This window comes from Coregonus lavaretus (assembly GCF_964263955.1).
Source record: "Coregonus lavaretus genome assembly, chromosome: 19".
Classification (NCBI taxonomy): domain Eukaryota; kingdom Metazoa; phylum Chordata; class Actinopteri; order Salmoniformes; family Salmonidae; genus Coregonus; species Coregonus lavaretus.
In genome coordinates this window covers 25,830,306-25,845,025 of record NC_140006.1, presented here as the reverse complement: position 1 = coordinate 25,845,025, position 14,720 = coordinate 25,830,306, and the positions used below count along the sequence as shown (strand labels likewise).

The 14,720-nt window shown below is 43.9% G+C and overlaps 1 protein-coding gene across 1 annotated transcript in view; it reads left to right on the top strand.

The window, feature by feature from the left end:
* Positions 1-479: 479 nt before the first annotated feature.
* LOC311147098 (cadherin-12-like) overlaps positions 480-14,720 on the top strand; it is a gene marked incomplete at both ends in the record, with an annotated part of 36,648 nt that continues 22,407 nt past the window's right edge. The window contains 2 exons of the mRNA XM_084183723.1: positions 480-722; positions 13,750-14,044. Coding sequence (XP_084039849.1) covers positions 480-722; positions 13,750-14,044 — 538 coding nt within the window. The remainder of the gene's footprint in view (positions 723-13,749; positions 14,045-14,720) is intronic.

Genomic DNA, 14,720 nt, shown 5'->3' with positions numbered 1-14,720 from the left:
TTATGACCTAAATTATAAAAGAAATCAGAGTAGAAACAGCCTGAACAGATTTAGTTAATAATGATGATGAGTTGCTGATCGGGCAGTTATGAGATAGGACTGTTTGAAGTACTGCTGCTTATAGCAATGTATTACAATGTATTATGTAGCCTCGTCCTAGGCTCTGTTGCTACCGCATAGACAGAGAGACGGGTTCGACAGAGAGAGTCGGTTGGTGGACGAAATTACTTTCCATGTTGCCTTGTAACTACTTTAACTGCAGTGCAAAGTAAGACCATGTCATTCCTCTTTCCACCAGCAGACTAAGGTCAATGAGGACTAGTTGAGTGAGAAGCCAAAGATCCTGGAGACCAATCTAACAATGTCACCACAACATCCCCCCATCCCCTTCTACCTTGGGTCTACAACCCAGCTGTTATTGTCTCACTGACAGTCTCTCACTGGAATTCAACAGAGATCCTCCACTGCCCAGATTGCCAATGATCACAAGGAACGGTCTCCTGCTGGTCTTTTGGTTTCTCTTGGACAAAGGCTTCCTGGCTCCCCTTCACTCTCCACCCCAAAGCAGGATGGGCAGAGAACACCACCTGGGGGGCGTGGCAGGACTGGGACTGAGGAGACATGGGGCATCAGGGGTTCAGAGGGTGAAGCGAGGATGGGTGTGGAACCAGTTCTTTGTACTGGAGGAATATATGGGATCTGAACCACAGTACGTTGGAAAGGTAAGCACCATCATTTTAGGGTTCTGGTTCTCTAAGACTGATCAATATAAAACTATATTTAACCTCTGCCTTCACTCCTCCTATGACAGTTTGAGGTCAGAAATCAAACTGAAGAAGAGTTCAAAGGATTGGGCATCTGTTCATTAAGACTTAAAGAATATACGAATAAGCAGCACGACACAAATCTCATCTAATTGCTTGGCCTGCTTGATCGATTCTGACTGTGACTTTTGCAATTTTCTCAGTATCGTCTCTAATTATCCACACACAAAGGAGGTTAAATAATTTTTTTGTGCAGTTCCAAATCAAATTTCAAGAGGCATTAAGAACCACCCTGGAATCTGGCACTTCCAGCTCAAATGGGATAATGGTTTAGATTGACTTGTCAGCTGTTGATGCCAAGGCAATCTACTACTGCCTTTCTCAGTACGCACGGTCCCGCTGGATGTGTTTCCGTTGGCTGAGAAAGGAGGGATGGGTATATTCGCATCCACACATTGTCAAACAGATGCTACCACTGCTGCTTTAAAATTACTGAGTGATTCACTCCTCACAGTGTGTGCGTCTCAAATGGCACCCTATTTCCTACATATTGCACTCCTTTAGATCAGGGAGGCCCATAGGGCTCATGTCAAAAGTAGTGCACCATACATGGTAAAGGGTGCCATTTGGGATATACACAGTTTCTGTGTTGAGAATGAGGACGACAGCATCGAGCCGTGCACGGCCAGCCCCGAGACCACAGATTAATCTGCTGCCAGTTAATAGTTGACAGTGTGAAGGATCAGGACCTTGATTATCACTGTGAGCTACATGTTTGGAAATGGGAACATAGATCAAATCTGGCTTGGAAACAGTGTGACTGCCAAGTCATTGGGAGAATCTTAATTGCATACTCCTCATGTCCTCTCTCCTCTCGCCCCGCCTCCTTCTTTAAACCCATTGGAGGAGAAGGTCAGAGGGGAGGGAGACCAATGGGTTTGAGAAGGAGCCAAGGAGAGAGGATGCAAGGAGTATGCAATTGAGATTCTCCCATTGTTTCGCCTCCAGCTAGGGAGATCTGTCTAACGGCATCCATATTATAGTATATAATGATAATTTGCACATGAAGACTTTCTTCAGACATTGCTTTGGTTATTGTTTCCATATATCACTTTTGTATCGAGATTTAGCGAGGCAATACTATTACTTATAAACAGACATAAAATGCACAACTTTGAATTTACCAACAGGTAATGGCCACAGCTTTGTTTGCAAAACAGGAGAAAATGCTTTTTTTCCCCATAACATGCACACCTTTGTGTGAGCATTTTAAAAAGAAAAAAATGACTGCACCACTGATCCACATTGCCCAAAGCTCCTCTGCTGGGTTTGTCCCCATGCATTATGCAACCGTAGAGGCAGACACAGACACAGCTGACCAGCTGAGTGAAAGACCCACATTTAAGCACCAGCTTACCTTGTGCTCCTGGATCTGACATTCAGCAAGCCTTAGAGGAAAACAACTATGTGCAACTGTACTCTGTACAATTAAACTATCTGCTTCTGGCCCCCATACTGAGCAAAGGCCATCTGCAAGGAAGACTGGGTTAGTGGGCTTGTCTGGTCAAAGCTAAAACACACTAAGCTTCTTTCTAGTCTAAATCACTGGGTTAAATTGTCTGTGGTGCTGATGATTATTATAGCATGCTGGTTGGGTCTCTCAAGGACAGCCACTTCTCAGTTTAAACTACAACATGTGACTTCAGCTATCATATCATTTTGCATATGAATGCAGAGCCACTAGCCTCCATGACCAGGGAGCAACTTTCACTGGGGAAGGGGGGGACATGTCCCCCCCACATTCTGAAATTGCATTTTTGTCCCCCCTAGTGTGATACAAAACAAGGCAGCGGACGCCTCCGAGTGGTCGGGTAGGCTGTTTGGAGTGTTTATCTGATAGGATAAAAAAATATATATATACACATACAGTGGGGAGAACAAGTATTTGATACACTGCCGATTTTGCAGGTTTTCCTACTTACAAAGCAGGTAGAGGTCTGTAATTTTATCATAGGTACACTTCAACTGTGAGAGACGGAATCTAAAACAAAAATCCAGAAAATCACATTGCATGCTTTTTAAGTAATTAATTTGCATTTTATTGCATGACATAAGTATTTGATCACCTACCAACCAGTAAGAATTCCGGCTCTCACAGACCTGTTAGTTTTATTTTAAGAAGCCCTCCTGTTCTCCACTCATTACCTGTATTAACTGCACCTGTTTGAACTCGTTACCTGTATAAAAGACACCTGTCCACACACTCAATCAAACAGACTCCAACCTCTCCACAATGGCCAAGACCAGAGAGCTGTGTAAGGACATCAGGGATAAAATTGTAGACCTGCACAAGGCTGGGATGGGCTACAGGACAATAGGCAAGCAGCTTGGTGAGAAGGCAACAACTGTTGACACAATTATTAGAAAATGGAAGAAGTTCAAGATGACGGTCAATCACCCTCGGTCTGGGGCTCCATGCAAGATCTCACCTCGTGGGGCATCAATGATCATGAGGAAGGTGAGGGATCAGCCCAGAACTACACGGCAGGACCTGGTCAATGACCTGAAGAGAGCTGGGACCACAGTCTCAAAGAAAACCATTAGTAACACACTACGCTGTCATGGATTAAAATCCTGCAGCGCACGCAAGGTCCCCCTGCTCAAGCCAGCGCATGTCCAGGCCCGTCTGAAGTTTGCCAATGACCATCTGGATGATCCAGAGGAGGAATGGGAGAAGGTCATGTGGTCTGATGAGACAAAAATAGAGCTTTTTTGTCTAAACTCCACTCGCCGTGTTTGGAGGAAGAAGAAGGATGAGTACAACCCCAAGAACACCATCCCAACCGTGAAGCATGGAGGTGGAAACATCATTCTTTGGGGATGCTTTTCTGCAAAGGGGACAGGACAACTGCACCGTATTGAGGGGAGGATGGATGGGGCCATGTATCGCGAGATCTTGGCCAACAACCTCCTTCCCTCAGTAAGAGCACTGAAGATGGGTCGTGGCTGGATCTTCCAGCATGACAACGACCCGAAACACACAGCCAGGGCAACTGGGAGTGGCTCCGTAAGAAGCATCTCAAGGTCCTAGAGTGGCCTAGCCAGTCTCCAGACCTGAACCCAATAGAAAATCTTTGGAGGGAGCTGAAAGTCCGTATTGCCCAGCGACAGCCCCGAAACCTGAAGGATCTGGAGAAGGTCTGTATGGAGGAGTGGGCCAAAATCTCTGCTGCAGTGTGTGAAAACCTGGTCAAGACCTACAGGAAACGTATGATCTCTGTAATTGCAAACAAAGGTTTCTGTACCAAATATTAAGTTCTGCTTTTCTGATGTATCAAATACTTATGTCATGCAATAAAATGCAAATTAATTACTTAAAAATCATACAATGTGATTTTCTGGATTTTTGTTTTAGATTCCGTCTCTCACAGTTGAAGTGTACCTATGATAAAAATTACAGACCTCTACATGCTTTGTAAGTAGGAAAACCTGCAAAATCGGCAGTGTATCAAATACTTGTTCTCCCCACTGTATATGCCCCCCCCCCCCCCCCCCCACTTCTAAAACAAAAGTTGCGCCCCTGTCCATGACTATCCATTGCTGCAGCAGATTATAAAGTTATCATTATTTGTTTTAATCATGAAAAGAGCACACCTCTCATGCCCATTGATTGAGAACATCTAATATCAAATTGTATTTGTCACATGCGCCGAATACAACAGGTGTAGACCTTACAGTGAAATGCTTACTTCAAGCCCTTAACCAACAATGCAGTTAAGAAAAATAAGTGATAAGTAAAAAAAGTAGCCATTTGATTAGCTGTTCAGGAGTCTTATGGCTTGGAGGTAGAAGCTGTTAAGAAGCTTTTTGGACCTAGACTTGGCACTCCGGTACCGCTTGCCGTGCGGTAGCGGAGAGAACAGTCTATGAATAGGTTGGCTGGAGCCTTTGACAATTTTTAGGGCCTTCCTCTGATACCGCCTGGTATAGAGGTCCTGGATGGCAGGAAGCTGGGCCCCAGTGATGTACTGGGCCATACGCAAAACCCTCTGTAGTGCCTTGCGGTCGGAGGCCGAGCAGTTGCCATACCAGGCAGTGATGCAACCAGTCAGGATGCTCTCGATGGTGCAGCTGCAGAACTTTTGGAGGATCTGGGAACCCATGCCAAATCTTTTCAGTCTCCTGAGGGGGAATAGGCTTTGTCGTGCCCTCTTACCGACTGTTTTGGTGTGTTTGGACCATGTTGGTGATGTGGACACCAAGGAACTTGAAGCTCTCAACCTGCTTCACTACAGCCCCGTCGATGAGAATGGGGGCGTGCTCGGTCCTCCTTTTCCTGTAGTCCACAATCATCTCCTTTGTCTTGATCACGTTGACGCTCAGGTCTCTGACCTCCTCCCTATAGGCGGTCTCATCATTGTCTGTGATCAGGCCTACCACCGTTGAGTCGTCAGCAAACGTAATGATGGTGTTGGAGTCGTGCCTGGCCATGCAGTCATGGGTGAACAGGGAGTACAGGAGGGGACTGAGCACGCACCCCTGAGGGGCCCGCATGTTGAGGATCAGCATGGCAGATGTGTTGTTACCTACCCTTACCACCTGGGGGCGGCCTGTCAGGAAGTCCAGGATCCAGTTGCAGAGGGAGGTGTTTCGTCCCAGGGTCCTTAGCTTAGTGATGAGCTTTGAGGGCACTATGGTGTTGAACGCTGAGCTGTAGTCAATAGCATTCTCACGTAGGTGTTCCTTTTGTCCAGGTGGGAAAGGGCAGCGTGGAGCGCAATAGAGATTGCATCATCTGTGGATCTGTTGGGGCGGTATGCAAATTGGAGTGGGTCTAGGGTTTCTGGGATAATGGTATTGATGTGAGCCATGACCAGCCTTTCAAAGCATTTCATGGCTACAGACGTGAGTGCTACGGGTCTGTAGTCATTTAGGCAGGTTACCTTAGTGTTCTTGGGCACAGGAACTATGGTGGTCTGCTTGAAACATTTTGGTATTACAGACTCAGTCAGGGACAGGTTGAAAATGTCAGTGAAGACACTTGCCAGCTGGTCAGCGCATGCTCGGAGTACACGTCCTGGTAATCTGTCTGGCCCTGCAGCCATGTGAATGTTGACCTGTTTAAAGGTCTTACTCACATCGGCTATGGAGTGCGTGATCACATAGTCGTCCGGAACAGCTGATGCTCTCATGCATGCTTTAGTTTTGCTTGCCTCGAAACAAGAATAGAAGTAATTTAGCTCGTCTGGTAGGCTTGTGTCACTGGGCAGCTCGCGGCTGTGCTTCCCTTTGTAGTCTGTAATAGTTTGGAAGCTCTGCCACATCCGACGAGCGTCAGAGCCGGTGTAGTACGATATAAGCGTCCGGGTTAGAGTCCCGCTCCTTGAAAGCGGCAGTTCTACCCTATAGCTCAGTGCGGATGTTGCCTGTAATCCATGACTTCTGGTTGGGGTATGTATGTACGGTCACTGTGGGGACGATGTCGTCGATGCACTTATTGCTGAAGCCAGTGACTGATGTGGTGTACTCCTCAATGCCATCGGAAGAATCCCGGAACATATTCCAGTCTGTGCTAGCAAAACAGTCGTCATCTGACCACTTCTTTATTGACTGAGTCACTGGTGCTTCCTGCTTTAGTGTTTGCTTATAAGCAGGAATCAGGAGGATAGACTTATGGTCAGATGTTCCAAATGGAGGGAGAGGGAGAGCTTTGTACGCGTCTCTGTGTGTGGAGTAAAGGTGGTCTAGAGTTTTTTTCCCTTCTGGTTGCACATTTAACATGCTGGTAGAAATTAGGTAAAACGGATTTAAGTTTCCCTGCATTAAAGTCCCCGGCCACTAGGAGCTCCGCCTCTGGATGAGTGTTTTCCTGTTTGCTTATGGCCTTACACAGCTCATTGAGTGCAATCTTAGTGCCAGCATTGGTTTGTGGTGGTAAATAGACAGCTACGAAAAATATAGATGAAAACTCTCTTGGTAAATAGTGTGGTCTACAGCTTATCATGAGATACTCTACCTCAGGCGAGCAAAACCTCGACACTTCCTTAATATTCGATTTTGTGCACCAGCTGTTGTTTACAAATATACATACAGTGAGGGAAAAAAGTATTTGATCCCCTGCTGATTTTGTACGTTTGCCCACTGACAAAGAAATGATTAGTCTATAATTTTAATGGTAGGTTTATTTGAACAGTGAGAGACAGAATAACAACAACAAAAATCCAGAAAAACGCATGTCAAAAATGTTATAAATTGATTAGCATTTTAATGAGGGAAATAAGTATTTGACCCCCTCTCAATCAGAAAGATTTCTGGCTCCAGGTGTCTTTTATACAGGTAATGAGCTGAGATTAGGACCACACTCTTAAAGGGAGTGCTCCTAATCTCAGTTTGTTACCTGTATAAAAGACACCTGTCCACAGAAGCAATCAATCAATCAGATTCCAAACCCTCCACCATGGCCAAGACCAAAGAGGTCTCCAAGGATGTCAGGGACAACATTGTAGACCTACACAAGGCTGGAATGGGCTACAAGACCATTGCCAAGCAGCTTGGTGAGAAGGTGACAACAGTTGGTGCGATTATTCGCAAATGGAAGAAACACAAAAGAACTGTCAATCTCCCTCGGCCTGGGGCTCCATGCAAGATCTCACCTCATGGAGCCCAGATCTTGTCAATGATCTCAAGGCAGCTGGGACCATAGTCACCAAGAAAACAATTGGTGACACACTATGCCGTGAAGGACTGAAATCCTGCAGCGCCCGCAAGGTCCCCCTGCTCAAGAAAGCACATATACAGGCCCGTCTGAAGTTTGCCAATGAACATCTGAATGATTCAGAGGAGAACTGGGTGAAAGTGTTGTGGTCAGATGAGACCAAAATGGAGCTCTTTGGCATCAACTCAATTCGCCGTGTTTGGAGGAGGAGGAATGCTGTCTATGACCCAAAGAACACCATCCCCACTGTCAAACATGGAGGTGGAAACATTATGCTTTGGGGGTGTTTTTCTGCTAAGGGGACAGGACAACTTCACTGCATCAAAGGGACGATGGACCGTCAAATCTTGGGTGAGAACCTCCTTCCCTCAGCCAGGGCATTGAAAATGGGTCGTGGATGGGTATTCCATCATGACAATGACCCAAAACACACGGCCAAGGCAACAAAGGAGTGGCTCAAGAAGAAGCACATTAAGGTCATGGAGTGGCCTAGCCAGTCTCCAGACCTTAATCCTTTAGAAAATCTGTGGAGGGAGCTGAAGGTTCGAGTTGCCAAACGTCAGCCTCGAAACCTTAATGACTTGGAGAAGATCTGCAAAGAGGAGTGGGACAAAATCCCTCCTGAGATGTGTGCAAACCTGGTGGCCAACTACAAGAAACGTCAGACCTCTTTGATTTGCCAACAAGGGTTTCGCCACCAAGTACTAAGTCATGTTTTGCAGAGGGGTCAAATACTTATTTCCCTCATTAAAATGCAAATCAATTGATAACATTTTTGACATGCGTTTTTCTGGATTTTTGTTGTTGTTATTCTGTCTCTCACTGTTCAAATAAACCTACCATTAAAATTATAGACTGATCATTTCTTTGTCAGTGGGCAAACGTACAAAATCAGCAGGGGATCAAATACCTTTTTCCCTCACTGTAGACCGCCACCCCTTGTCTTACCGGATGCCGCTGTTCTATCTTGCCGATGCAGCATGAACCCCGCCAGCTGTATGTTATCCATGTCGTCATTCAGTCACGACTCGGGTGAAACATAAGGTATTACAGTTTTTAATGTCCCGTTGGTAGGATATTCGTAATCGTAACTCCAATGATTGTACGTTGGCTAATAGGACTGATGGTAGAGACAGATTACCCACTCGCTGTCGGATCCTTACAAGGCACCCCAACCTATGTCCCCGATATCTCCGTCTCGTTCTCCTGCGAATGACAGGGATTTGGGCCTTGTCGGGTGTCTGAAGTAAATCCTTCGTGTCCGACTTGTTAAAGAAAACATCTTTGTCCAGTACGAGGTGAGTAATCGATGTTCTGATATCTAGAAGATCTTTACAGTCATAAGAGACGGTGGCAGAAACAGTATGTACAAAATAAGTTACAAATAACGTGAAAAAACACAAATAACACACACAATAGCACAATTGGTTAGGAGCCCGTAAAACGGCAGCCATCTCCTCTGGCGCCATTTCACCCCCATTTCACCCCCATTTCACCCACATGCCCCCTATTCCTTATTGCTGGAAAACCGTTAACAATGACACATTCATTTATCTTACTGGTGGCCCTGTGCATGCCGTTCAGACGCTCAAATAACCACATTATACATCAGATTGTATGGATTTGGCTAAATATCAACACCTCATTCTATTCTATAACTGCCCAAATGCCCGACAGTCACCCCATCCCAACAATGCTTTGTACTCAGGGCACAAGCTATTCCTCTGCATAAAAGCACTGGATGGATACTGTTAATGATTATATTCAAATATGTACAGTTGAAGTCGGAAGTTTACATACACCTTAGCCAAATACATTTAAACTCAGTTTTTCACAATTCCTGACATTTAATCCTAGTAAAAATTCCCTCTGTTAGGTCAGTTAGGATCACCACTTTATTTTAAGAATGTGAAATGTCAGAATAATAGTAGAGAAAATGATTTATTTCACCTTTTATTTCTTTCATCACATTCCCAGTGGGTCAGAAGTTTACATACACTCAATTTGTATTTGGTAGCATTGCCTTTAAATTGTTTAACTTGGGTCAAACGTTTCGGGTAGCCTTCCACAAGCTTCCCACAATAAAGTTGGGTGAATTTTGGCCCATTCCTCCTGACAAAGGCCTCCTTGCTCGCACACACTTTTTCAGTTCTGCCCACAAATGTTCTATAGGATTGAGGTCAGGGCTTTGTGGTGGCCACTCCAATACCTTGACTTTGTTGTCCTTAAGCCATTTTGCCACAACTTTGGAAGTATGCTTGGGGTCCTTTGGAAGAACCATTTGCGACCAAGCTTTCACTTCCTGACTGATGTCTTGAGATGTTGCTTCAAGATATCCACATAATTTTCCTTCCTCATGATGTCATCTATTTTGTGAAGTTCACCAGTCCCTCCTGCAGCAAAGCACCCCCACAGCAAGATGCTGCCACCCCCGTGCTTCACGGATGGGATGGTGTTCTTCGGCTTGCAAGCCATCCCCTTTTTCCTCCAAACATAACGATGGTCATTATGGCCAAACGGTTCTATTTTTGTTTCATCAGACCAGAGGACATTTCTCCAAAAAGTACGATCTTTGTCACCATGTGCAGTTGCAAACCGTAGTCTGGTTTTTTTATGGCGGTTTTGGAGCATTGGCTTCTTCCTTGCTGAGCGGCCTTTCAGGTTATGTCGATATAGGACTCGTTTTACTGTGGATATAGATACTTTTGTACCTGTTTCCTCCAGCATCTTCACAAGGTCCTTTGCTGTTGTTCTGGGATTGATTTGCACTTTTCACACCAAAGTACGTTCATCTCTAGGAGACAGAACGCGTCTCCTTCCTGAGCGGTATGACGGCTGTGTGGTCCCATTGTATTTAAACTTGCGTACTATTGTTTGTACAGATGAACGTGGTACCTTCAGGCGTTTGGGAATTGCTTCCAAGGATGAACCAGACTTGTGGATGTCTAAAAAAAAAATTCTGAGGCCTTGGCTGATTTTTTTTGATTTTCCCATGATGTCATGCAAAGAGGCACTGAGTTTGAAGGTAGGCCTTAAAATACATCCACAGGTACACCTCCAATTGACTAAAATGATGTAAATTAGCCTATCAGAGGCTTCTAAAGCCATGACATTATTTTCTGGAATTTTCCTAGCTGTTTAAAGGCACAGTCAACTCAGTGTATGTAAACGTCTGACCCACTGGAATTGTGATACAGTGAATTATAAGTGAAATAATCTGTCTGTAAACAATTGTTGGAAAAATTACTTGTGTCATACACAAAGTAGATGTCCTAACTGACTTGCCAAAACTATAGTTTGTTAACAAGAAATTTGTGGAGTGGTTGAAAAACGAGTTTTAATGATTCCAACCTAAGTGTATGTATTTAAGCCAGACATTGTTCCTGTGGATGTCTCATTGTTTTTACCACAAATGGCATCAATATCTGATTCACTTTAAAACTCATTATATCCAAACCCACTGTAAAGAGTAAAATCGTGTTCCTCCTGCTGAATGTGGTAGGTACATCAGACAGTAAAAAAGCATGTGATGAGCAAATGTGTCTCGAGATTCCGCCCTTTGATTTAATTACATTAAATTCACTGACTTTCTAAATAAACCATTAATCTCATGGAATTGGTTTTATGGTCCCCTGCATACTGAAACTGAATCACAGTGGTTGTGTCCCAAATGGCACTCTATTCCCTCCCTATATAGTGCATTGCTGTTGACCAGAACCCTATGGGCCCTGGTCAAAAGTAATGCAGTACATAGCGAATAGAGTGGGACATTTTATCGCTCTGTTGCTGTGGCTCATGGATTATCTGCTACAGATGTAGGATCTTCATTTGAGCCAGTTTGCGACAGCAGGAAAATGATCCTGCAGCAACAGGAAATGTGAATTACTATGTGGATTATAATTAACAGACATTTTTTGTAGGGGTTGATACATTTTTCGTTAGGGCAAATCAAGTCTGACATTTAAAGTGGAAATTACAAACTTTAGATCCTTTTTAAACTTCGAATACAGTTTGCATTTCCTGCTGTGCAGAAACATTCTCATCAACAAAAGAGTGATCGAATTAAGATCCTACATCTGTATCCTCTGCAAGTCAAGAGGTGGCAGGAATTTTACTTGATTATTCAATATAAAAAGTATTCTCTATTCTCTAGTATGCAGCTGTTAGAAATGCAGGAATGTCACATACTCCATGCAAAGTAAATTACAAAGTCTAAACACTAACAGAGAACCTAAATCATTGACATTTAGGTCTAGCACTGCTTCCCGCAGTTTCCACCATTCACTTAAAATAAAATAAATGTTTGGACTTATGTGCTGGACACTGGAACAATGCATTGCATCTTTCATGCTCCCTTACAATGAGTATGTTTTTATGCACACTAATAATTACATATTAAACTGATTATGGCAGTAGGCCGAGTATGTAAATACTCTACATGACCAAAAGTATGTGGACACCTGCTCGTAGAACATCTCATTCCAAACTCATGGGCATTAATATGGAGTTGGTCCCCCCTTTGCTGCTATAACAGCCTCCACTCTTCTGGGAAGGCTTTCCACTAGATGTTGGAACATTGCTGCAGGGACTTCAGCCACAAGAGCATTAGTGTTAGGCGATTAGGCCTGGCTCGCAGTCGGCCTTCCAATTAATCCCAAAGGTGTTTGATGGGGTTGAGCTCAGGGCTATGTGCAGGCCAGTCAAGTTCTTCCACACCGATGTTTCATTTCTGTATGGACCTTGCTTTGTGCACGGGGCATTGTCATGCTGAAACAGGAAAGGGCCTTCCCCAAACTGTTGCCACAAAGTTGAAAGAACAGAATCGTCTAGAATGTCATTGTATACCATAGCTATAGATTTCCCTTCACTGGAACTAAGGGGCCTAGCCCAAACCATGAAAAACAGCCCCAGACCATTATTCCTCCTCCACCAAACTTTATAATTGGCACTATGCATTCGGGCAAGTAGCGTTCTCCTGGCATCCACCAAAGCCAGATTCATCTGTTGGACTGTCAGACTGCCAGATGGTGAAGCATGATTCATCACTCCAGATAACTAATTTTCACTGCTCCAGAGTCCAATGGCGGCGAGCTTTACACCACTCCAGCCGATGGTTGGCATTGCGCATGGTGATCTTAAGCTTGTGTGCGGCTGCTCGGCCATTGAAACACATTTCATGAAGCTCCCGACGAACAGTTCTTGTGCTGACGTTGCTTCCAGAGGCAGTTTGGAACTCGGTAGTGAGTGTTGCAACCGAGGACAGACAATTGTCTATGGAGATTGCATGGCAGTGCTCAATTTTATACACCTGTCAGCAACGGTTGTGGCTGAAATAGCCTAATCCACTAATTTGAAGGGTTGTCCACATACTTTTGTATATATAGTGCGTATCTTAATCGGCGTAAGGTCAAAATCGAAGTAAGCATACGCCGATTAAAACATCTGGTTTTCTGAGAAAACCTTTGAATTATTAGGACATGTAAACAGCTTAATCGGCCTTCCAGCGCCGTATTTGATATGAGTGTATGCTTAATTTGAGCCTGTTTGCTAAAGCAAGAAAATAATCCTGCAGCAACAGGAAATATTAATAGAAATGTTTTGTAAGGGTTGATACATTTTTCGTTAGTAAATCAAGTCTGACATTTTAAAGTGGAAATTACAAACTTTAGAAGCCTTTTTAAACTTTGAATACACTTGAAGTTTGCATTTCCTGCTGTGCAGGAACATTCTCAGCCACAAAAGAGTGATCAAATTAAGATCCTACATCTGTATGTAAAACCAGGCCATCCAGTCGAGTAATGAATCCCTTTATAGGATAGTCAAGCCACAGGTCATCTAAAGGATTTCTTTATTAACACAGGGGACTGTGCTCTGCCCCGTTATGTATCTATCAATGGCACAACATGTTCTCAGCATTTTCTTATGGTCAGTGACAGTTAGAAGGAACGAGGAGGAGCAGGAAATAGACACAGCTCAGCAAGAAAACTCTGTCCCCCTATGCATCTTGTTGTCATCCATCAAACAAGCCACAGTATGCACTAATGGTCTAATTATATCATGTCTAGGGGAGTACAGTACACTGAGTTCTCACTTACTTTGATAACATTATGTTGTATAACAGTGGTACAACACAGTTGTGACATAGCTGAAATCAATCTCATGGAGAGGGTTGGGGAAATGCGAATACAACTAAAGTCACATAAATAACTAGGCCTAGTATATATACCTACTTTGATTAATTGACAAATACAACATGTTTTCTCTATTCAGCTTCACACAGACCTGGACAGGGGTGACAGCGAGGTGAAGTACACTCTCTCAGGAGAAGGAGCCGGCACCATCTTCACCATAGACCAGACGACGGGCGACATCCATGCCTTGATGGGTCTGGACAGAGAGGAGAAGTCTTACTACACATTACGAGCCCAGGCTATGGACATGCACACAGGCAGGCCTCTGGAGCCTGAGTCTGAATTCATCATAAAAGTTCAAGACATCAATGACAATGAACCAAAGTTCTTAGAGGGCCCATATACAGCCAGTGTCCCAGAGATGTCACCAGGAGGTAAGAAAGGCACATATACTGTACTTTTTGGCTTACACAAATCCATATGGGGTAAAGATACTATGACGATGTTGGACAGTAATCTACACTAGGGTATTTGAAGGGTATCCTTTAGGACTACAGGCCTAGTTATACTGTCTACGATTTCATCTTCATACAATCACATGATTGAGACCGGCATAGGTTACTGTTGCTTGGTTTAATATCATTGCAGGCAGGTGGCCTTGATGTTTTGGGTTGTAAACGTTTTTGCAGTTGAAATGAATAAAGTACACTATTTGCCATAAAGCACACATTAAAAGCCAGCGACATTCATTCACAGTAAATTGCAGTGGACTCACCCGATGTTGGTCGTCTCGAACAAACCGCACCTTTTTTCTAAACGCATGCATCGCGTGCTGAACATAGTGAAATAGGCAGTGGTTTATAGACCTAAACCGGGCTGCAACCAGGGATGAATAAGAAAACATTAAGTCAACTCAACAACATTGCTAACAATGTATTACTTTTAACTAGGCATCAAATGACTCCCCTTTTAATGGGATCCCTGTTAAACTTTGTTAAATCAATATTGAGGACATGTAGTACACTCTTAGAAAAAAGGGTTCCAAAAGGGTTACAGAAAATGTTTGGATTTAGGCCTACACTCTTATTAAAAAAGGTTCTATCTACAACC